General features: G+C 34.9%; 1 protein-coding gene across 2 annotated transcripts in view; it reads right to left on the reverse strand.

The window, feature by feature from the left end:
* Nucleotides 1-221: 221 nt before the first annotated feature.
* Nucleotides 222-26,223, reverse strand: part of AGL (amylo-alpha-1,6-glucosidase and 4-alpha-glucanotransferase) — a gene marked incomplete at its 3' end in the record, with an annotated part of 62,136 nt that continues 36,134 nt past the window's right edge. Inside the window, exons 18-31 of one of the 2 annotated variants that reach the window (XM_080799995.1) lie at nt 24,023-24,147; nt 23,822-23,934; nt 23,576-23,710; nt 21,273-21,403; nt 17,870-18,006; nt 16,982-17,115; nt 15,713-15,888; nt 11,788-11,890; nt 8,330-8,555; nt 7,030-7,141; nt 4,332-4,467; nt 2,553-2,665; nt 1,483-1,694; nt 222-339 (exon numbers count right to left, since the gene is read on the reverse strand). In XM_080799995.1, coding sequence (XP_080656121.1) covers nt 238-339; nt 1,483-1,694; nt 2,553-2,665; nt 4,332-4,467; nt 7,030-7,141; nt 8,330-8,555; nt 11,788-11,890; nt 15,713-15,888; nt 16,982-17,115; nt 17,870-18,006; nt 21,273-21,403; nt 23,576-23,710; nt 23,822-23,934; nt 24,023-24,147 — 1,955 coding nt within the window. Of the gene's footprint in view, nt 340-1,482; nt 1,695-2,552; nt 2,666-4,327; nt 4,468-7,029; nt 7,142-8,329; nt 8,556-11,787; nt 11,891-15,712; nt 15,889-16,981; nt 17,116-17,869; nt 18,007-21,272; nt 21,404-23,575; nt 23,711-23,821; nt 23,935-24,022; nt 24,148-26,223 lie in introns of those variants that run through there. The other variant, XM_080799996.1, reaches the window with a different exon arrangement.

The following is a 26,223-nucleotide window of genomic DNA, read 5'->3' on the forward strand; positions in this document are numbered from 1 at the left end:
ACTGATATCTAATGAAGATATAGCTGGTATTTTTAAAAACTCAGTCTGAATGCAATTTTAGAGAGTGTACTGACAACCAAAAAAATTAGGGCTGATGCAATATAATATCAACAACATTCTTAATACTTAGACTCCGATTTACTCTGGGTCAAAAGTTTTCATGCCAAGATTAAATATAATTAAATATAATTATTTATTATATGCTATATGAACAACATTCTTAAGACATATTTTAACTTACTCGGGATCCAAAGTTTTCATGCCAAGGGGACCAAGCAATTTTTTTTCTGCAATCTCCAGAGCTTTCCATGCTTTTTCTGCAGTAAAGAGCTCAGGGGCCTAATGAATGTCAAAAACCAATATTCAAACTTTTGAAGCTCACAAAAGAATTAGTTTTCACCCACAGTGGAACATAAACTATTCATAAACTTGGAAATGAAAACTATTTAAAAACTTAGTGTGGGTCGAATTGGTTTTGAGCACAGATGCCTAACCAGATCTAATGCTATGGGGCTGACTCAGAAGCACTGTTCTTGGCCTTAGAAGGTAGGAAAGTTGCTAGAGGTGATTATTTCCTTGTGTCATTTTAAGAACGTGTATGAGCTCCAAAAGGAAGTTGCCACAGCTACAATGAAGGCAAAGCACACTTAAACTCATCTAATTCATTTTTCAGAAGATTTATAATAGCTTCCTTTAAGTGTATCTGGTAATTGTTTTTTGCTTTTGGGGTTATAGCGAAATACAGAATGACTTGCATTCTAACAGCATGACTAAATTCACTTGTGATACCAAGAAGGAGAGAAAACATATTTAGTCCTCTTTTCGATAAGGTAGAAACAGCTAAGCAGGCACAGAAGGGCACACACCTTCTCTGTTTTACTGTCCTTATAGTTTACTTTTAGACCAAGTAGAGATAAAATAAAGGGAGTCTAGAATTCCTGGCTAGATAGAACACATTACAGCAATACAATGAAGGAAACAGAGTACGAGTTGAAGCTACTCACATTAATTCACCAGTCTAAAGCTTCCCAACTAGGTGCTGAGGTACTGGTCATTGCACAGGTGTGCCGAAATACCCAGGCTGTCAGCTTTCCAGGCAGGGGGCGGGCCCATGGCTAACTGAAGCCGTTGGACCTGGCACCACTAACCTAATCCATTTTGTCCAGTATTTGCCGGACAAATACCATTATTTTCTATGTGTGCTATCATACGAAAAACATTGGGAAGCACTTTATTAGTTGTCATCTGTTATTTTCCGTTTTTTGATGCCAGATGTTGTAGGTTAAGGGTGGTATGCACAACGCTTTATTAATTTAGAAAGAGTGTATTAAACTAGCTAGTAAACAGTATGCTTTTTGGCAAGTAAATGAATTTGAAAACAAATGGGAATAAAAAACTAAATAGACTCTAAATAAATAAATAAAATCTTTAAATATACTCTATCACAACATTTCTGACATTTGAAAATAACAATTCACTTACTACAACCATTGCTATGGTAAAATTAGGCCTGAGTTGATAGTCACACCAAGGGCTTGAAGCTCCATAACTATCTTTGTATATGCCACGTTTGTGAACCAGATTAGGATGTTTTTCATTAGAATCTGAAGGGTTTTCTGACACATGAAACAGCTTTTCGAAGTTGGCTTGTATTTTTCTGTTCCACTCCTCATATGAAACTGTCACAACCTTTCCTGAAACATGAGAAAAGACTTGGCAGTTTTAAGCATTCAAAGAAAGCCATATATTTAGTTACAGCTGAAGAGTAATATTTAGGCAATAAATTATCCACTTTTTAAAAGTATCAGGGTCTTTTGAAGGACAATAGCCTGAAATTTAAAATTATCGTTCATTGTATTACCAGAAAGGATTAGACTCCATCAAATGATCCCTGATTTGTCTTTGTATCACTCTTAACATGTTTGATAAAGTTACATGTATTGTGCACTTGAAATGAGGCTAGTCTGAATTGAGAAGTGCCAGAAGTGTAAAATATATACCAGATTTCAAAGAAAATACTCCTCCCACAAAAGAATGTAAAGCAGCTCATGAATAATTTCATGCTGATTACATGCTGAAATAACATTCAGCATATATTGAATAAAATATATTATCATAATCAATCTCCCCTATTTCTGTTTACCTTTTAAAATGAGAGTACTAGAAAATTTAAAATTATATATGTGGCTGAAAAAGATCATATATATGGCTCAAATTATATTTCTTTTGCATAGCACAGTTGTAGAAAAAGAGATGTAAAGATTTCATAAGTGTTCACAAAAATGCAACTTGCTCACAGTCATATCAAGGACAAAGAAAAGCACAATAAGGCAGTAACTATGATGCTTGTCATATCTCAGGTCAAAGTTGCTGCAAAAATATGGTTAGTCACCAGGTTTGTTACAATTTTATACTAGGAAATTAACATTTTTTCTTTCTTCTTAATCTTAAGGGTTTCTAATATTAGTTCATAGACTCAAATGATGATTACACAGATTAAGAGTACAGACAGTATATTCAAAGTTTCTTTTTAAATAAAATAAACAGCTTACCGTGTTTTTTTACTGTGACTTCATGATAAGGGAAAATTCTTTTTTTGGATAATTCCAGCAACCAACGGACAGCAGATTTACTCAGGCCCACAATTTCCACAGCAGACCCATCTCTAAAATTAAAATAAATTTTATTCTGTGAGTTGGAGTCATTTAAGCACTACTTAAAGGGCATTCAATAAAAAATTTTGATGAATTTTATAATATAAAAATAATTATCTATAAAAAACCCTCACTTTATGGAAATGTATACTACATATATAAGAAATCACTCCTCTTACTATTTTGTCATTGCTTACCTTCTTAACAATTAAAAAAAGTTCTATGAAGTGGAATGGTGATTATGGAGTTAAAGGAGATGGCAGTTGGAAAAGGTAGGGGTGAGGAACCAGAGAATACTGAAATAGAGCACCAGAGAAAAGACAGCAAACATGGGCTATAAGGCTGGATAAAGCCAGGGAAGATATACATAATCTGAAAGCCCATTTTTAAGAAAAATGAAAGGGAAGTATAAGAAGATCTAATAATGTACCAAAATAAACACGTTTTAAAAACAGTTTGCAAAGCATGTAACGACACCTAAAATTAAATGATTTTTTTTTCACAATTCTGCCTGCAGATAAAACTTGGAATAAGAAAATAGTTTCTCAGAATTGATACCTTTTTTTTTTTTTACTTAATTAATTTTTCATTTTTTTAAAGTAGGCTCCACAGTAGGCATGGAGCCCAACAAAGGGCTTAAACTCATGATCCTGAGATCAAGACCTGAGCTAATATCAAGAGCCAAATGCTTAACTAACTGAGCCCTCTGGGCACCCTTAGTATGTAGTATTAAGCACTTGAAACCATAAAAAGAAATGATGGGATAAAAGATTAAAAAAAAAATTGGGGTGGGGGGAAAGGTTCAGAAATTAAAAGTATTTCATAAAGAAAAGGATAATTGGGCATTTTCTACATTTATAAAAGATGGGCATAATGAAATGTTTACAATGAAAGTAGTTCAGGTTAAGGTAAGATCTTAATGACAGGGATAATGAATCACAAAACTTTCCTTTGAGGTGCTTGTAGAGAATCACCCATGAGAACTTCCAGAAAAGAACAAACAGCTTTACTTGATGACTTGTAACAAGAGAGTTATATTGTAGGAGAGGAAGGAGTGAGTGGAAGAGGAAGTAGGAGAGAGAAAGGGAGATTTTGACTGATTGACTTTTTTTTTTTTTTTTAAATATTTTATTTATTTATTTGTCAGAGAGAGTGAGCACAGGCAGACAGAGAGGCAGGCAGAGGCAGAGGGAGAAGCAGGCTCCCTCCTGAGCAAGGAGCCCGATGTGGGACTGGATCCCAGGACGCTGGGATCATGACCCGAGCCAAAGGCAGCCGCTTAACCAACTGAGCCACCCAGGCGTCCCGACTGATTGACTTTTTATAAAGATCATTTATTTATTTATTTATTTGAGAGAGAGAGAGAGAGAGTATGTGCACTCACGTGTGAGTCCATGAGTGGTGGAGGAGAGACAGAATCTCAAGCAGACTCTGCACTGAGTGCAGGGCCCAGCGTGGTGGTGGGGGGGTGCAATGTGGGGCTTGATCTCACAACCCATGAGATCATAACCTGAGCCGAAACCAAGAGTTGGACGTTTAACCTACTGAAAAACTCAGGTGCCCCACATTTTGACTGATTTAATATGAAGACTTCATGGTTAATAGAATAAAAGACTCCACAAGTAAGTGGTTTAAAAAAGGGTATTATTATACAATTAACATACAAATAAATACTACCTTGGAGTGGCAGGGATTCCTCTGTTTCTAGCTCTGTCACTTTCTCCCATTTTATCCATCCAGGTGCCACAATTTAAGCGATTTCCTCCATAAACAAATCCTGTTTCTTCGTCAACCCCTGCGGTTATATTAAAGCCTGAAAAAGCAAAATAGAACATTTATAAAATCTGATAGGGATATAATAAACTAGGAAAACTACTCTGGAGAGCAATGTGGTAATACCTTAAAAGTTGAAGATGTGCATATTCTAAGTAATTTCATTTCTAGATATGTACTTTAGAGAAATCCTTACCTATGTGCTTGTGAAGATATGTACATGGATATTCAATGCAATGTGTTTGTATTAGCAAGAAAATAATCACTGAGCAGAGGAGTGAATAAACAGTGGTTTATTCATATGTGGAAAACTCACTATACCATTTAAAATTAATGAACTGGATTTACAATGCATCATAACTGATAAGACCCCAAAACAAAATGATCAAGCAAACAAGTTGCAAAAGGATATGCATAATAAGATACCTTTTCTTAAAAGTTTAAGATATAGATAATACTTATACAACCATGTATGTTGATATGACTATGTCTAATATAATACTTGATAAAATTTAAAAACATAAAAGTTATATGTATATATTATAGTGTACTTATGCTGGCTACATACTATAGAATATACTGAATAAATACTACATGATACAAATTGTATGTAATTTACACATACTCAAACACAAACTCATAAAATACAAACACATACATGGCAAAAAAACCCTGATTATAGCATAGTCATTAATTCTAGAGAGGGAGGAAAGAGAGAGAGATAAAGATGAAGCTTCAGATACATCTGTAATGGTTTATTTCTTTACAAAACAAAAAAGAAAGATCTGAAGAAAATGTGACCAAATGTTAAATATCTGTCTAATTTTATTTCTAGGCTAAAAGGTGTAATTTATATTATTATTTTCTCTTACTGAAATGTTTCAGTAAAACCTACAATCTTATTTAAAAACTACAATTATTCACAGATATCACAAAAATGTTATTTTAAATATAAAATCAATTTCTATTTCGTTCCCTAAGTGAAGGATAAAAAAAGTATCAGTGATTCTTACTAGTTCAATCATGTATACAATTTGTATGCTACCACTACAAACACTAAATTAAATAAATGAGGTTAACTACTATTTAATATATAATTTAGAACACATAAGAAGGAATTTAAGTTCTTTTTTTTTTTTTTTTTTAAGATTTTATTTATTTATTTGGGAGACAGAGTGAGAGAGCGCACAAGCAAGGGGGAGAGAGAGAAGCAGGCTACTTGCTGAGCAGGGGAGCCTGAAGCTGGGCTCAATCCCAGGACCCCAGGATCATGACCTGAGCTGAAGGCAGAGGCTTAACCCACTGAGCTACCCAGGCGCCCCTCATTTATATATATTCTTAAAATGATAAAACTATAGAGATGCAGAACAGACTAGCAGTTGCCGGAGACCAGGGGTTGTTGGTGTGACTCCAAAGGGGTAGCACAAGGAAGACCTCTGTGCTGATGGAACAGTTTGGTATCTTGACTGTGCTAGTGGTTACATGAAGCTATACAGAGGGCAAAAGTACACAGAACCACATACACATGCTCACACACAAATGAGTAATATAAAAATAGTTAACATTGAATATGGTCTAAAGCCTAGTTAACTAATGTCAGTTTCCTGATTTTGATATTGTACTACAGTAAGATATACAGTAAGGTAAGATATCCTCATTGGGAAAGCTGGATGAAGGCTTCAGAATACTCTTATCTATAATTTTTGCAACTTTTTTTTCTTTTCTTTCTTTTTTTCTAACTAGGCTCCGCACCCAACCTGAAGCCCAAACTCATGACCTTGAGATGAAGACCTGAGCTGAGATCAAGAGTCAGGCACTTAACTGACTGAGCCACCCAGGTGCCCCATTTTTTGCAACTTTCTATCAGTCTCCAATTCTTTCAACATTAAGAAGTTAAAAAAATCTACATGCACATAAAACAGCATATGTTTTGCAGAACATAAGTAAATACACAAAAATGTGTATGTACTGTATGCTCTGCATATGTCTGTGCATTACTTCCTGTCTCTAAAGGGTAATAAATAAATTATCATTAGCCTTGCACTGGCTGTTGATGATAGTATGCCATAAAAATAAGAATATGATGAACTTCTAAGAGGTTAAAAAAGTGTATCTATTTTAACTCTGTAGATGAAACTTTTTACAAAAAGAATTTTCTAACAGCCCAAATTAGAGACAGATTGTAGATGAAATCTTAGCTCTGCCACTTAGTAGCTGTGTGACTCTAAGCAAGCTACTCTGCTTCAGTCATCTTAGCAGTACAAATGGGAATACTACCACTCACCCCCAATGTTCTTAGGAGTGTAAATGGGAGTAACATAGGTAAAGAAGTTAGCATAATGTCTAGCACATAGTAAGCACTTATTATTATAATTATAAATGCAACCACCAAAATTACCTTTCAAATTAGCTGACAAAATATATTAAATTTTATTTTTCTTCTAGAAGCTCAAACTAAACCCATGAGATCAGGACTGTGTTAATCTTTCTCACTGTTATTTCTGAAGTTTTATACACAAATAAAATATTAGTCAAATATACAAAAAATTAGAGGGTTTAATTCCACCACATCAGTAAATTTTTGCTATGTAAAGTTATGTACCTTCATCCTTCATGTTTCGATCTATCTGTGGACCAGCATTCCTTTCTCGGAATTGTATGCCCTGCATGTGTCTCTGCATTACTTCTTGTATTACTTCAAACAATGGTTGATCCTGTTTGAGACATAATGGATATTAATTCTGTTAGAAATTACATTTTTCTTACCTTCTCTCAAATCCCACAACTGATTTTCTGAAACATATATTGTCCTTTGGGGAAGAAATGGGGATCACGGGCGAGACTGGGGAAAGAAGGAGCTCTTATACACCAAATCGTAGAATCAGCCTTTGGCATATGAATATTTAACATATTGTAGTTTTGACTATTCATGTCTGTGACATGAAATAGTTGTAATTTTGCTGACACACAAAAATGATTCTTGTGAATTTGTATAATTTCTATTAGGGTGAATTGTGTAGCTAATAAATGTATCTATCTTATACAGAGATCTAAGCATTGTTGTTCTTACTCATTCACATATATAGTAATGGGGATAAATTATACACTAAAGTGATACTTTAGGTAAAAACTTTTTTTGGAAAATGTTCTTTGAATATTTCATGATAGAAACATCATGGGGACACAGACCTCTGCTAACTCTAAGGTGGTTTAGAAGTCCTCCACAGTCACATACCAAACTATAATATAAAGGTAGATCAGAAGTGGCAAAAGTACATCATTGTACATTATTGACTGGGAAGAAAACCACTCAAAATGTTTATTTATTCTGTACTGTTCATAACATAACCTCTGGACTCCCTGGATTGGTGATCAGGCTCTCCACAATTTGGTTCACCCTTTCCCACCTACTCTTACTATCCAGCAGGTACCCTCCATAAAAAGCCAAATCAGACCAAGCAGTATGTCCTAAACTGTGCTTCGGTCCACCCTGAACTTTATTTTTCCTTTCCATTTCTGAAGTCTTCCCACACCTTCCCTCATTTCTGCTGAAATCCCACTTACCTTTTAAGGTTCAGTTTTGGTGAAATTCTAGCTACTTAATGAAGTCCTCCCTGAGAACCACCTACTAGATTATCTCTCTCCCTTTTATGTACAGCATTTCCCCTGCACTTCCTTTTACAATGGCCATATTAGGTACATATCATATCTTCTATCATGTAGCAAGTTCTTTAAGCAAGAAGCAAGTCTTATCTCTGCAACTGCTCAGAGAACTAGCAGGTGCTAAACATATACCAATACTTGAAGAATTTTTCAGATGTGGATTCTTTATTACATACATTTTTATATTAGAGGCTAAGTTATTTTTCAGGAAAAAAAAATTGTTTGAAGAGGATTTTTACCAGTGTGCCGGCAGACAAAGGAACAGAATCATCTGTAGGATACATTCTGGAAACTGGGCACTTGAGAATGTCTAGGCCATTTGGAACCATTTTACAGTAATCCTGAATACACTGTAGCCACCACCACACAGCATCCCGGCAATTGTATCTGGCATAAGTTCCTTCACCCAGGAGATTAGGAATGAGACCGTGTCTCAGGGTACCAGCAAATGCTAAAATAATATTCCTAAAACAACAGAATTAAGTGGATCATTTGACATGAAAACAATCACTTAAAAGATTTAAGTCCCTTTTTGTGACTATTATTTCAGATGCATTTTCTCTCTTGTCCCTATTTCTTTGAATTTTCATGTAGCAAGTGGTCATAATATGAGAGATTAAGCACTGAATTAAAAGCCTGAAACCTTGATCCTAACCCTGGCTTTTTCTCTGATAATCTGTGTGGCTTACCCTCTTGGGATAGTTTTTTCATCTGTGGATTTAGGTATTGAACTGGGTGGCTTTTAGGGTCCGTTACAGCTCTAGAGTTTACTTCTGAAATCTGTGGTATTTCAAAATCAAAGTAAATGTGACATGAACTGTATTATTTTAAATACCAAAGCAAATACATAGGAAAATAAATGGGTAAAAGCTGACCTTGGAAACCATGATTTATTTTCAAAAACTGGTAGAGAATACTTAATCTTTTAAAGTATCATTGTATCATCGTATACCAAATGACAACTTCATAAGATGGAACAGCATTTCTAAAACGGACATGAAAGTAAGACTAGGGTTTAAAACCTAGCATTGCCATCTGTATGATCTAGGAAAAGTCATTTAAAATGTCCAGGCTTCAGTGCTTTTTGGTTAAACCATTTAGAAATTTAATTAATTTTGTGTCTCAGTTTAATGCCCATCTCTCAGTAACAGTGCAGTTATTTGTATTCTGCAGTACCGGTGTTAATATGGATAGTGACACTTCAATTAAGAAAAGGTCAGAATGCAGCAATCGTACCATCCAGAACAATGTCATACATTTGAAACTTGAATAAAAAGACCTCTGTCCATGAATATCTCTGTAGAAGGAGGAAGTAGAACTCTCTGTGGTACAGATAGCCCTGTGCCCACCAAAAATGGCTTTCCTACATGCTTCAACCTACTTTTTAGGTGGCTGTGGCCAGATTACTAGATTCTAAGGCAAGAAGGTGAATGGAACTGATGTACGTTAACTGCATGAAGCAGGTGTATTTTCCCCACTCTCTTTCCCTCTCTGCCAGCTGGCTGGAGAGTAGTACTCAGAAGCCCTAGGAGATGTTCAATTCTCAAGAAGAAGGAGCCTATATCCTTGAATCATTACGTGGGAAGCCGGCTCCTGAACACCCACATTGAACCAGAAGCAAGAAATAAATTTCATTTGTGAAAAACCATTGAAATATAAGAATTTATAATTTATAGCACCTAGCACTACCTTAACAAATACATTATCCTCTCAGAATCATCCAAGTCAGGGTTGGCAAACTTTTTCTGCAAAGGACCAGACAGTAAATATTTTAGGCTTTGTTGCCCATATATATGGTCCCAGTCATGCATCCTTCTTCTTTTTTAAATGACTCTTTAAAATTTTAAAAATTGTACTTTGCTCCCAGGTCATACAAAACAGGTGACAGGCCATATTTCTCTGACCTCTGATCTAGATAGTTATATGTAAAATTAAAAAACAGAAATTGTTGATGGTATACAGAAGTGATAACTGGGAGACAAGATAACAAGGAAAATAATAATAATGATTTACATTATTATGATTTACATTTATATATGATGATTTATATATAATTTATATATAATGATTTACATTTGTGTAATACTTAGCATGTAACAGATATTGTTCTAGACACTATAACTGTATAGTTAGTTCATTTAATCCTCACTAGGGACGCCTGGCTGACTCAGTTGGTGGAGCATGTGACTCTTGATCTCAGAGATGTAGATTTGAGCCCCACGTTGGGTGAAGAGATTACTTAAAAAAATAAAATCTTTTCTTTAAAAAAGATTTTATTTATTTGAGAGAGACAGCACATGCACACTTGTGAGCGAGCATGAACAGGGGAGGGGCAGAGGGATGAGAAAACTCCCCATTGAGCAGGAAGCCCTACACAGGGCTTGATCCCAGGACACTGAGATCATGACCTGAGCGGAAGTCAGATGCTAAATGGACTGAGCCACCCAGGCATCACCCAAAAATAAAATCTTAAAAAGAAATCATTAGAAAAACCCTGTAACTTAAGTATTATCACCATTTTACAGAGTACAAAGAGGATAAATAATGTATCAGTTGGTAGTTTGGAAACAGGATTAGAATGTGGCAGTCTGGCCCAAACCCAAGTTCTTAACCACTATACTGTGCTGAATCCTAATGTTCCATGTTCTACTTCTTAATCATACTTATTTAGGAACATTTAAGGAAGAAGCAAACAGCCTCCCAAATTTCTATAACCCCACAATGGTCTCTTAAGTGAATAAGAAAAGGTCTTATTATATTAGGTAATAGGGAAGAATGTCATACATTTCAGAAGTCCACTTAGAAATCTTCAATCTAAAAAATAAATTTTCAATTTTAAAAAGACCGAAACCAGAACTTTTGTCATTTGAAGAGGGAAACTTCAGGTTTTTCGAATGACATCAAAACAAGTATCATTTAAATGCTTTTTCTGCTGAAAGCTTTAGTTTGTAGAGCAGTGCTATCAAACTTTTGCCTTGGGCTGGAGATCACCTGGAGTCCTTGTAGAAACACAGATTTCCATCTGCTATCCTACCCTCCCCATCCCCACATTCAGAGCTCTAGCATAAGGACCAATAATTTGCATTTCTAGCAAGTTCTCAGGTGATGGTGACTGCTGATCTGTGGTACTGATTTGTGCTGAGTTGAGTGGCACTGCTGTACAGCCTCTCTTTTCTACCTTTGACAATTTCATTCATATTACTGTGACATAAGAAAACATTATTTTAAGACTAAAAGACACAACTGGAGGTTACAAGGCCTGACAACACATAGAGGAAAACCTGATACTATAATTCTTTCTACATGACTCAGCCTGCATTATAGAAGGGAAAAAATGATAGAATTCAAATTTTACCCAAAAGTTCATCTGAGTTCTTATACTTAATTCGGGCATAGAAATTTTACTCTTTAGTGAGTGATGTTAGTAACATGATTACACATTTTTTATTTTTACTGAGATCAATTAGCAAACGCTGAAGATAATCTGACCTGTAAATGAAGGACTAGAACTTAATAACATCAAAGATATCCACTCCTTTGAGATTCTACGATCTTATTAAATAAACATGTTAAAAAAATACTTAAGGAAAACATACCTCCTAAATGTTATGAATAGATGGCAAGAAGGAAAGTTTGAAGAGCATGTGAAAAACGTTTACACATAAACTTGCATTGCAACTTTTTAGAGATCTCCTACCTGGCCTCTACATAGCGTCCAGTAATCAGCAGTAGACCTCTCAGTGCAATAAAAGTATCCCTTCCCCAGCAGCGGAAAATACCAGAAGAAAAATGAGGTAAGCCTAATAGAAAATACAACAAAGTAATACGTTAATCTTAACAATACACACAGGCCTATGAACTCCATTACTGTAGGCCAGTCCCCCTAAAGCAGGGGGACAAGAATGAGGGAGTCTGCAAGCCCTCTAAAATTATCTGTAAAATGTATGACTATACCTATGTCAACATTTCTGTGATGAGTTTCCATGTTCTTTTTTTTTTTTTTTTTAAGATTTTATGTCTTTATTTTTGAGCGAGAGAGAGAGCAAGAGCAGAGGGGATGGGCAGAGGGAGAGGGAAAAGCAGACTCCTTGTTGAGCAGGAAGCCAGAGGCAGGGCTTGATCCCAGGACCCCCCAGGATCATGACCTGAGCAGAAGCCGGATGCTTAGCCCACTGAGCCACCCAGGCGCCCAGAGGTTCCTTATTCTTATTTTTTTTCTTTTTATTCTTATTACATTCTTAAAGGAATTTGTGACCTCAAAGAAATTAAGAGTCAGGAGCAGAGAGGGGTGCTTATCTAAATTGATTAGAATGTGAGTCTTTAAACACAGATAAACTTTCTTTTGATAAATTAAGGGTTGAAATCAGAGATCTAATATTTAACATATAAACAAACACTTAATACAGTATTAATGGTATATATATTTTTAGTAACACAAGTGGGAACGGTTACTAAAGCATAAAGTACACTCTCCAGATATGAGAGTGGAAGAGCTCAAGAGAGAGAGAGCTGTGCCATGTAACACTAATGATATATTTGAAAAGATTCTACCTGCAATTAGAGGCAACAAATTAAATATGAAATGATGATCTTAATGATACATACTGAACATGTTTATTAATATATCAGTCTAGATTCAAACTTTAATACCAAATTTCTCATTAATTCAAAACAACTTAAAAGTGTTACAGGGGTGCCTGGGTGGTTCAGTCAGTGAAGCATCTGCCTTTGGCTCAGGTCATAATCTTGGGGTCCTGGAATTGGGGCCCCCATCAGGCTCCTTACTCAGCAGGGCATCTGTTTCTCCCTCTCCCTCTGCCCCTCCCTTTACTTGTGCTCACGCTTTCTCCCTCTCTCTCAAATAAATAAAAAAAAAGTTACAATTTGTTGGCCAGGTTTTACAAAAGAAAATAGAGATTTCAGGTACCAAATAACTTGAACATTCTATGTAAATGTAGCCATTATGCACAAGATAAAATAGGGTGATTGATGGATAAAATCTAAAAAAATTTTTATTAACATATACTGTATTATTTGCTTCAGGGGTACAGGTCTGTGAATCATCAGTCTTACACACTTCACAGCACTCACCCTAGCACATACCCTCCCCAGTGTCCATCACCCACCCACCCTATCCTTTTCACTCCACCCCCTAGCAACCCTCAGTTTGTTTCCTGAGATTAAGAGTCTCTTATGGTTATCTCCCTCCCCAGTCCCATCTTGTTTCATAAAATCTAAAATTTTACTTCTATACTGAGTTTAGTTTCTTATAAAACATGTCAAGAATACACTGTTACCCTTATTTGTACTAAAAACAATAATCAGTAGGAAAGTAAAGGAAATCAGCATTCTACTCAAAAAAGAAATATGCTAAAGCAAAAGTATAACACATATTTCAGGAAGGGAAAACTAAGGTCTTAAGTAAAATGTATTCAGTATCCATTCATAACTATCTTCTAAGCATTTAACACTATCTGATATTATCTTGTTTGCTTGTTTTCTGGTTTGTTGCATGAGTAACTGTCTTTCCCTAGAAGAAAATAGGATTCACAGTTACAGAAACCTTATCTGGCTTGTTTACTAATCTATCACTGACAATTGTAACTGGTATATAATATATATATAAATTTACTAAATGAATGAAATAAAAGGCTAATTATAAAAGGTAAATTGAGAGGCAAAAGAATTTGACTACAACAAAAGAAAATTTTGGCCATTTAAGTTTCTGCTAATCGGGTCTTTACCTTTTTTGGAGCAGACATTTTTTCTAAGAAGGATCAGAATTAAAGGTAACATCAGACACTTCTTTCCTAAACTGTCTCCAAAATAATGGTATAAAATTTCCCTAAACACTTTGTGTATTATTTACACATAGTTGATTATTGATAAATGGTTTATATATGGTTGATGGTTATAACTTTGATGACGATGAGGACAGCAGTTGACATATACACGACTCTATGCCACGCAGACTTCCTGGTACTTTAACCCATTTAACACCTTGTATGAAATATGAGTATAGATAGATTTAAGGGCAATTCTGAGTTGGTATATCCCAAAGTACAGTCAGTTTGTCTTTGTTAAACAACCTGAGGGTTTTGAAGGGGCGGGGGGTGGGAGGTTGGGGGAACCAGGTGGTGGGTATTAGGGAGGGCATGGATTGCATGGAGCACTGGGTGTAGTGCAAAAACAATGAATACTGTTATGCTGAAAAGAAATAAAAAATTTAAAAAAAAGATTTCAAAACTATAAAATCTCTAGCACTGATATGTGGAAATGTTTGCATTAACTTTTGACCTCCAAGAGTATATGACTTACAGATCACATATTTTGTGAGTGATTTCTACCTTGTCATTTATTATACAAGTTTATAATTATAATTTTTATGCTACTATTACCAAAGGCTTGGTATTCATTTTAAAATGAACCCCCAAAAACCTGTCTGCAAATATGTGCAGTTTTATACTTTGTTGGTATGGAGTGTACAGAACACTCCCTTGGGATACTGGAAGAAAATATAAAAACTTCTATTTATATTTATTAATTTATCTTTATAGTCTCTATTTTTGTTTTATACTGTACCTGATTATAAGTATATTGAGTATCATATCTTCTATTAATATATCATTTATGATATCAGTATATCAGTATATTTATTTTGGGAGTGCTTAACAATAGCAGTGAATAATCAAGAATGTTGAGATCACTATTTTGTGTAATAGGCTTCTAAGCAGCAGACTTTAAAACCAAATTCTGCACATCAATTTTTTTTCCACAATGACCCAGTTCAGTTTCATGAGAATCTTCATGGATTCATAGGGGAAATATAAGTACCGGGAGAAGATGAAATAGTTGAATGAAAATCTAAAACATAATTATGTAATGAAATATAATCATTCTAAATGAAAAGTTAATTTCTCTTTTAATTGTCAGATCTGACTAAGTCTTTTTTCTTGATATGGGGAGATGCATATTTAAGAGGAAATCACATAAATACTATTACTTTCATCTTGCAATTTGGTAATTTTCAGTTTAGTTTGGAAAGTTCTAAATTCAGTGGCCTTAAATGTCAAGGAATCTACGAAATCTAAGGAATGCTAAGAAATCTATTCTTAGATTTGTTACTTGATTCAAGTTTTAACATTACTGTTAAAAAATGCCAAAAAATATAGTTGAAAGCATTTGACTGCAATTAGACACATAATAAAAAATTATTTGACACTTGTTTTGTGTTTTGTAACTTGTAGAGGACTTTCTCTTATCTCTTGGTAATTTACAAGACTGAGTTCATTTTTTAAATTGGGAAAAAGGTATAATATAAAAGGTTAGTAAAATAAATCTGATTTAAAAAAATACAAAATGTCAAGAGTCAGAAAAAAACAAAAACGTGCAGAAGGATTGACTAGCCACAATGAAAAACACACATAAAAAAATGCCTGTTGTACAGTATTAATTAAATAGTAAGCACAAATACTAGTTCTACAAGTGGATATGAATTTTTTTTTAGCAGTCACATAAAATCTTGGATAACATGTCTTTTTCTAAAAATAGTGATTTCCCCATAACTTTTCCTCCTTGAATAATATTGACTGACACATTTTAACCTGTATGTAATTTCTTACCTGCAGCTAGAGACACACAACACTGCTCCTTTTCTTTTGTGATCTCATTTAGCCTGTATGGTACATCCATAAGTGAAGGTGAAAGAAGTGGCAGAGAAGGGCACTTTCCTACTCCACACATCTGCACTGATCCCAGTGAAAGGTGTTTCACAAAGGTAGAGCCATTCTGAACAAAGCTGTAACAAAGTGACTGAATTTAAAATATAATTTGTAGAAATACAAAATTTTTTATTATTTATTTACTTAAAAAGTTTTATTGTGGTAAGAACACTTAACTTGAAATCTACTCTCTTAATAGATTTTTATTGTACAATTCAATAATGATACTGTTATGTACAAGCACAATGTTACACAGCAGATCTCTAGAACTTACTCATCTTGCATACCCATTGTTTCAAAAATTTTTAGTAGTATCATTTTAATTTGATTCTTTCCTTCAACTAGCCTCTCTACCAGATGTGTAACAATGGTAATACTGGCTGAAAATATTTCAGTTTGGTTAGATTTCAGAACTGCTTTCATTTCACCCAATATTATGGCTGGTTTTAAGTCCAAGGCCTATAGTGCAACAAATGGAAGGGCTGAAACTTTTTTTCAAGTATTTTATTTATTTATTTGAGAGAGAAAGAAAACACAAGCTGGGTGAGGGGCAGAGGGAGAAGCAGACTTCCTGCCCAACAGGGAGCCCGATTTGGGGCTAGATCCTGGGACTTGGGGATCATGACCTGAGCCAAAGGCAGACGTTTAACTGACTGAGCCACCCAGGCACCCTTGAAGTTTCGTTCTTTCTGAAATTATTCCCAAATCAGTTTGATGGCTCTTCAGTGGTACATTCTGATCTGTAATTTCATTTTAGGGAAATTTATCACTAAAGGCAAATTTCTGTGATAATAATTCTGAATAATAATATTATTCTGTAATAGCAGAATAACTTTTCTCTTAATGAAAAATTAGGAAAAAAAACTGTACGCATATTCTAAAAATTATATCTATTAACAAGTCAAAGAATAAATAGAAGCAAATAATATGAAACAATTAAATTTTCCCATGAACATGAGTTCTTAGCTTTACTGAACAGATTTTAATACCTATGTTTGTTTTTGTATGCTCCAAATAAAAGGATGCAAATACATTTACTATCCACTTACAAACTTTCTCAACTCTATGAATCTATGACAGTTCTTTATTTGGTCTTTAAAGAGTATATAAACTGAATATATATGGTTTCTACACAAACATGCCTATTAACTGAAGCTTTGTTGGATATACCTTGACATCTGCTTCCATGCTATATCCAGAAGAGTGGTGTATGCACCAATTAATATAGCATCGAAGTAACATGGGATGAGATAACGTGGGATCTGCTTCAGGTAGAAGAACATAGCCTGCAACCATTTACCAACCTATTATAAAAATAATTTTAAAAGTTATTTTGGTGTGAATAGCCAAACTATGGAAAGAACCTAGATGTCCATGAACAGATGAATGGATAAAGAAGATGTGGTATATATATACAATGGAATACTATGCAGCCATCAAATCCCCCTGAAATCTTGCCATTTGCAATGACATGGATGGAACTAGAGGGTATTATGCTAAGCAAAATAAGTCAATCAGAGAAAGACAATTATCATATGATTTCTCTGATATGAGGAATTTGCGAGGCAGGGTCGGGGGGTTGTGAGGGGCAGGGAGGGAAAAAATGAAACAAGATGGGATTGGGAGGGAGATAAACCATAAGAGACTCTTTATCTCAGGAAACAAACTGAGGGTTGCTGGGGGGTTGGTGGGGAGGGATAGGGTGGCTGATTTATGGACATTGGGGAGGGTATGTGCTATGGTGAGTGCTGTGAATTATGTAAGACTGATGATTCACAGACCTGTAGCCCTGAAGCAAATAATACATTACATTTTAATTTAAAAAAAAGTTAATTTGGTGTGTTTACAGGCTAGGTGCATTAAAGAGGTAAATCCAAACATGCAGCTCTACTATCTAGTAATCTATCAACCAGATTTCCATTTGTTAAAATGGGAAGATGATGAAGGGAGGAAAAGAGGAGTTTTCAGGTTAGAAAACTATGTTAATTTTATATACACCATAGTAATATAGTTTTCATTGTTTCCTTGTTTTATGAACTAGAGTAGACTTTTACTTACTTCAGCAATAGTTCCTGATCGTGAAATAAGTCGGTTACTGACATAATCAATCATCCAATCTCCAGATCTCAAATTATCACAAAAGGGATGTCCCAAGTCATTCTTTGGTCTTATTTCTGCCAAGACGGACATTAATCCTGAAAATTCATAGAAATATCATGCTGTTATTGGCAGAGGCAATTTGTTCCCATAGCCTGGGCTACTGCTGTCTCTTAGTGATACGGGGTGAACACGTATAGAGGTAGACACAAGAGCTGCAAAGACCACAGTAGCACTTCCCACGGTTGGAGATATGGTGTGGCCACACTGGCTTGCCCTGAGATACAAAGACATACTGAAGGAGACTACTGTCACAGGAGCTATGTAGAGCTTTCCAAGATTCCTAACTTCTGAGATTTGTCTTGTTCTTCTGAATTTAAATATTATAATATTCAAAGGCAACTAACTGACATAGTTTCCCTGCCCTAAGGCATTGGGGGGAAAATTGATTAAGTCTGTATCTTCTCATATTAAAAAGTGGCAGAATCATTAATATTCAGGCAATCACAGGAGTGGTTTCAGACAGAGCAAGGAGCATCTCTGGTGATAACAGTCCTGCTTTGGAAAGGATCTTTGAATTATCACAAGAGGGAGTTGGAACTAAACAAGCTACCAAGGTGAAGTATATGAGCATATCCTTAAGTAATACTCAAGCAGAAACATTAGAATTTCTATGCATACACAGCAGTTTCTGTTATTTCAATGACGGAACAATAGTACTTCTTTCATTACACAATAATGTAATAATTTCCACATGAAAAATATTATATTAATAGCCTCACCAAGTTCATTTTGACTAAATTTATTTATATATTTAGGATTTAATTTTACTTTGTATATAGCATGTCTTAAGAAATAATAAATATATAAATTAAGATGTAGTTCTTTCTCTCAAGGGGCTTACAACCTTCTTTGGGAAACAAAGCATAAAACATAAAAAAACTAGAAAACAAGACAGTATAAAAAACAATGTTTCACTTTTGCTCTAGCATTTTTTTTCTAATTTTTTAAAAAATATTTTATTTATTTATTTGACAGACGGAGATCACAAGTAGGAGATCACAAGTAGACAGATGGAGATCAGAAGCAGGCAGAGAGAGGAGGAAGCAGGCTCCCCGCTGAACAGAGAGCCCGGCGTGGGGCTTGATCCCAGGACCCGAGGATCATGACCTGAGCCAAAGGCAGAGGCTTTAACCCACTGAGCCATCCAGACATCCCTGCTCTAGCATTTTTTAAGAAGGCAAATATTGCTCAGTAAATATAAGTTTCACTTGTTGAATAACGGTGACATGATGAAGCAGCATTTTAGAAAAAGAGATCTGATCAATGGAATGGAATGTTCTGTGGAAGAGGTAACAAGAAATTTGAAAATTGGTTACTTGGTTTTGCAGACAGGACTTAGTCTTTGAATAGGGTGTTAACTACGAAAATAAAAGAATATTGTATACTATAGAGAACACAGAAAAAATTCAGTCACAATCACTGATTGAATACAGAAGATAAAAGGGACAGATCCAAAAACAGATTCCTGGATTCCAACATGACTTATTATTATAAAAAGTAGAGAAGAAGAGAAGGGGGATTTTGTTTAGGAGAGAGAAAGTTAATGAAGTTGTTAAGTCTGACTTAATTGGATGTTGCTATTAAGAGTCTGCTAGAAATATCCAGTGGAACACTGGAAATACTAAACTGTCAGAGAAAAAAAAAGGATTGATACAAAGTAAAAAGTAAATCAGGAGAGAGTTAGTAAAGAATTAGACTAAACTTTAAGAAAGAAAAAGGCCAGAAAAGAAGTTCAGAACAGTGTGTTTTTTTCAGTCAGGGAGCAGAAGGAATTCCACAGCTCAGGGTGAAAATGGAGTAAGTAGCTGTCTAGGATGGTAATATATACATTTCTCTATTTTGCACACCACAAAACATTTTTTTTTGTTGAAAATGAGACTGTTTTAGAAAAAAAAATGTCAAAAGCACCAAAGCCTAGAAGAAAGTTACTGGGAGCTTTCTTATGTGCTTGGTTTTGTAGGAAGTACAAAAGCTAAAAAACAAGAATGCAAAAAAGGCAAACATTGTCCTTTCTCAAGGTACAATCTAGTTAGTGGAGTCTTAAGGCTAACAATTATCAAGTACTAACTATAAACAGCATTGTCTAAGTGCTTTGCATGTATTAAGTCACTTAGTCCTTGTGGTAGCACTATTACTGTTTCCCTTTTGCAGATGAGAAAATTGGGCCATGCAGAGTTTACTCCAAGGTTATAAAGCTAGTGAGTGTAATGCAGGGAATCTAGAGCCCATTCTTAACCACAACAATAAATATTCACAAAACACTGTACTAGTTAGTAAAATATCTTCCAAGTAAGATGGTATAGCAAATAAGAGGCATAGTAAATTAATGAAATGGGTATCCAAGGGGACTAAGATCTTACCGTGAAAAATAATAGTTAAAGAATGCTTTGTGGAAGATGTAAGAGTCAAACTCATCCTTAAAGATGGGTTAGATGGACAGAGAAAATGAGTTGCAAAGGAGGCATGATATGTGGAATACTACATGAACTAGGAATACATGTGTGATCAGCCACATTTCCTAGATAAAAATCCAAGAAAATATTTCCAACCAGGTGGGTTAAGCTGATAATTAAATATTTAGATCCTATGTCCTGCCTCACAACTACTCTAACTACATAATGTTTTACTATAAGTTCTCTTTTTAGATAAGACAAATATGCAATGAAACAAAGTTTTTGATTAGATGAAAAAGGAAGATGAATATATTATATTTACAACCTGTACCATTTGGGCCCAAATAAATTTTCTCATTTAGTCTTCAAAAAAGCCTATGTGAGATTCATTTTGTATTTCATTACCGAATACAAATCAATAAATTCACTATTTGTATAAACCAAATAAAAATACATCTTTTAAGCCTAAAAAAAAAAAAGCCTATGAGGGGCACCTGGGTGGCTCAGTGGGTTAAAGCCTCTGTTTTCGGCTCAGGTCATGATCTCAGGGTTCTGGGATCGAGCCCTGCATCAGGTTCTCTGCCCAGCGGGGAGCCTGCTTCTCCCCCTCTCTCTGCCTGCCTCTCTGCCTACTTGTGATCTCTTACTCTGTCAAATAAATAAATAAAATCTTAAAAAAAAAAGCCTATGAATTATACAATACTATTCACATTTTATAAAGGCAGAAATGGGCACAGAGAGATTAAGTTACTGGCTGGAGATCAATGAATGAGTGGGTGGCAGGGCCACAATCTGAACCTAAGCAGTTGGATTCTAAGCCCACACATTATTTCTATAAAGAAGATACCATATGACCCTAAAAAACCCCCCCCAAACCCAAAAGCTTAACTATCCTTGTATTTGCTTACCTTGAAGACCTGCATATTTAAGAGATGACCAGTTTGGTATGTCATAACAGCCTCCACCATCCTCTTGTTCTTCGGCTTCACATCGGTAAAGTACCTGATTCAGCTCAGCCAAAGTTAATTTTGAGGCAATGCTAAGAAGTGGAAAATAAAGAGAACTGGTAAATACACTAAAATGCTGTCAATAAAGAAGAAAATCTGAATCATAACCATAAAATACCTTAACAATATATGTTTTAGTACCTCAGCACTATTATATACATTACAAACAATATATGTTATAAATAATAATTAAAGGATAAAACATGCTAAAGATTCAGTTAGAAGTAACATTTCTTCCAAGCCAAGAAAAACAAATCAATTGCCAAATTTGATTACTTGGAAGTATCCTGGAAAAATATTTTGGTTGCTACAACATTTTTCTTACAAATTTGCTTTTTCATTTTTCTTTTTTTAAAGATTTTATTTATTTATTTGACAGAGAGAGAGATCACAAGTAGGCAGAGAGGCAGGCAGAGAGAGAGGGGGAAGTAGGCTCCCCACTGAGCAGAGAGCCCGATATTGGGCTCAATCCCAGAACCCTGAGATCATGACCGGAGTCGAAGGCAGAGGCTTAACGCACTGAGCCACCCAGGCGCCCCACAAATTTGCTTTTTTAATCTTTCTTGATGGGCTTGGTTTTTTTCTCTTCTTTATATTCTCTTAAGTAGGACATCAATAACATTTTTATGCTAATTATCCTAAAACTGAAATACTTGTCAAGGACCAGCAAAGGGATAATCAAAATTCATAGTTAACCACCTTAGAAATCATGTAGTATTTCTTTCCTCTCTTAAGGCGGCACTGCTCCTTAGCTGGGTTATTCAAGAAAACAAGATTTTCTTAGCTAAGGATGCTTCTTGATAATAGTCAGAAGGAGGTGTCTGTCATGGCCTTGGTTTCCCCTTGATCCGGGTAGCAGTGAGACTGTATAACTGACCACACTTGAATACAACAAAACCCTACCTTTTTTTTTTTTTTAAAATAATTCTAGCTGTTCTGGTCATTTCATTCTACAGAACTGAATACATATCCTCTTGAATTTTATGTGAAAATATAAACTCTTAAATATACTTCCTTCTTTCTCTTTTAGTTCTATCTCAACTGAGAAAATTAGGGTTGGCTGGGCTTTGTTTCCTGTTTCTGCCAGACTCTGTCCTCATAGCTAGGACCGACTCTTCCTTCATCCACTGTTTGTGAGTCAAGTTTGATCAAATCAATCAGCAGTCTCAGTACCAACTCCATTCTAGGCAAATGCTTTCTGACACATAGCCAGTGAACTTACATACGAATTACGTGGGGAGCTTATTAAGATACAGATTCCTTGGCCTTACCCTGATAATCTGAGTAGGTCTGAGGATGAATATGCATTTTATAAGCAAGCCACAGAAACATAAAACAGCTTCATCACAGATATTTTTATTTTCATTTCATTGCATTTTATTTTTTTTGAAGATTTTATTTATTGATTTGATGGAGAGAGACACAGCAAGAGAGGGAACACAAGCAGCGGGAGTGGGAGAAGTAGACTCCCTGCTGTGCAGGACCTGATGTGGGGCTCCATCCCAGGACCCTGGGATCAGGACTTGAGCCAAAGGCAGACGCTTAATGACTGAGTCACCCAGGCGCCCCACCACAGATATTTTTAGAATGCAAATACTCTTCTAAGAGTTTGAGTTGAGCTGATATCCTTAATGAGAAAAGCTCTTATAAAAACAAAAAGTTGAACACAATAAAAAAATGGGTTAGTACATAAAATGCTATTTCACAGGATAAATAAACAGCCAATGAACAACAAAAAATTTAGCTTGGGGCATCTGGCTGGCTCAGTGAGAAGAACATGTGACTCTTGACTTCAGAGTCATGAGTTTAGGCTCCACGTTGGGTGTGGAGCTTACTTCAAAAAAATAAATATTTTAAAAAATGATGTGGAAGGAATATGGTGTATACAACTTAGCCTCAGATAGTTCAGAAAAATCGTGTGCACATGTGTGTGTATAGAGTTGCATGTGTGCATGTATGTGTTTGCTCATATCTATAGCTACATATAGAGAGTGCATGAGTGTGAGAGTGCACATGAAAGCACATATACAAATGATAAAGCAACAGGACATGTGAACAACAGATGATGCTAGTATGACTACTGGTTCTTGGACCACTGTCTGAGTAGCATGGACAGAGAGCACCCTTAAAACTGCTTAAATCAGGCTTGCAATAACTTATCAGTTATTAAAGTGGCAAATCTCCATAAACTAAGGCATACTTACAAAGCAAAAGGAGTTTTTAATATAGGATCTGAGTTGTCAACAGCAAGGCTCCCAGATTTAAAGTGAGGACTGAACTGCGTCAGATGATTTCGAAGAATTCCAACAGCAACTTGTGCATGTGGATCAAGACTAACTCTGAAAACGTTAATTTAAAAAATGGTTACTTTTTAGGAATGATTCATTCAAAATTAACAGAATATGTCATCTATTTTGCAAGCAAAGTCAACAGTTGGAACTCCAACATACCTGAATATAATAACACTTCCTGGAGACAAGTTCTCAAATTCTATTTCTTGAATATATTCATTGGGTCCTTTTGTGGCAACTCCAGCTTGTTTAACGATTTTACTTTCACTAAGCTTGAAAAAATTGTATAAAACCATTCAATCAATAATTCTAATGTCCTTAAGATGTTAAACATGGTAGTAAGATGAGAGTCCCAAATACCTGAATATGTTCTCTAATTTCTACTGTGATGTTTGGCATTCCATTGATCGCATGCTCATCCTTCTGATAAGGTTTTGTATTTCTCTCAACAGTTCTGGCTTCAAGAACTACTTCTTCAATTTTGCCTACGAATAAATAAAAATATTAATGAAATTTCATATTAAACCATCTGGAATTAGGAAGTGCTAATTCAATTTAATTCATTAAACTTAGAGTTGAATATGAAATATCAGTCTGAGAGTAGATCATTCCACCCAAGATGCATTTTTCACTCAATGCTTTGTTTTTAAAATCATAAATTAACAAAGACCTTCTGAAAAAAAGATCTTATCAAGTAATAATGGCTTAGATCTTAGGAATGATATATAACCTTCCTAATTTTGAGCAGAGAGGAAATAAATCACTTGAAAATTTTATTTAAAAAAATGAAAAATTTCAGAAATACAAAAAGTAGGGAAAAATTTTAAACAGCCAGATCATACCTCCTGGCTGAAGAAAACATTACAAATGTGTACCCTTTCTTTCCCTTCAGAGGTAACTGTCACCTGCAATTTGGCATTCATAAATCCTGTGCATTTTACTACATATATGTTTCCCAAAACAACATATATTATTTTCCATATTTCCAAGTTTTATTAGAGTAGATTCAAATTATATATATATATATTTCTGCAACTTGCTTTCTATTAAACAATACTATTTTTTAGATTTGTTCACATTGCTACATAAGCTGCAGCTCATGCTGTAGCTCATTTGTTTCAAATGCCAAATAGTATTCCATTGTGTGAATATGCCAAATATATTCTTGTTTGCCTGTCTTCTAATGGAACATATGAGAATTTTTCAGAGATAAACCTAGGAGTAGAACTGCTGAGTCAAAGGATATATAAAACTTGAATTTTACTATTTAAGTAATTTGAGCCATTAATCTGACAATAAGTAACAGTACCTTTTGATCTAGAAATTCTACTTCTCGAAATAATTACTAAGAAATTATTCAAAAGAAAAAATTATTCCTAGTGTATATTCACTGTTAAACACACTAAAGAATATTAAAGATGGAATACTAACATAATAAAACATGAAATATTTAACATAATGAAAATCACAATTTTGTTACAAAATGGAAATGTTTTAATAAAGACCAATGACCAAAACAAAACCCGAGATAATATTGTTCACACTGACTGCAACCATGTGAAACTGTACACGTACATTAGCAATAATCAGACAAGATTACTGACTATACACTCGCAAGCAGTTAAAAATAACTAATGAACATTTAACCTTAAAACTATTCAAGTTGAGGGGCGCCTGGGTGGCTCAGTGGGTTAAACCCTCTGCTTTCGGCTCAGGTCATGATCCCAGCATCCTGGGATCGAGCCCCACGTCGGGCTCTCTGCTCAGCGGGGAGCCTGCTTCCCTTCCTCTTTCTGCCTGCCTCTCTGCCTATTTGTAATCTCTGTCTGTCAAAAAAATAAATAAAATCTTTAAAAAAAAACAAAACTATTCAAGTTGATAATCTTTAAAAACTGGAGTTTATATATTTAATAACTAGCAACCAATATAGAATATGATGATTTTTATGGGAATCTTCATCCCCTCAATTAATTGCCAGACTTGGACAGTTGCTATATGCACAGGAGAATGTTTTGCTATAAAATATAACAGTAAGGAAGAAATAAAATACACACATCTAGAAAAAAATCTAGCAATAATAAGGATATGATTTAGGGGTATGTTTTTATTTATTTATTTAAAGATTTTATATATTTATTTGAGACAGAGACAGAGATAATGAGAGAGAGCAGAGAGGGAGCACAAGCGAGGAAGAGAGGGAGCCTGATGCGGGGCTTCCCAGGACCACGGGAAATTAATTTGGGGTAACTTACATTTTTACTACATGGACAATGCCTGTTATGGAAATATTCTCAAATATTAACATTTTCTGAGTTGTGAAATAGCTTTATTTTCCTCTTAATTTATTCCCTATTTCCCATTTTGTATAAAACAAACATGTATTTCCTTTATACCCAGGAAATATGTATGTACATTCATGTGTTTATATATATGTATATGTATGTATATTTATAGTGTGTCTAACTGTGTACTTGTGTATGAGCATGTACACACACACACACACAAACACACACATATAAACCTAAGTGGAAAACAGTTTAATATTTAAGGCTTTTCATAAT

Source organism: Martes martes (genome assembly GCF_963455335.1).
Source record: "Martes martes genome assembly, chromosome: 4".
Classification (NCBI taxonomy): Eukaryota; Metazoa; Chordata; class Mammalia; order Carnivora; family Mustelidae; genus Martes; species Martes martes.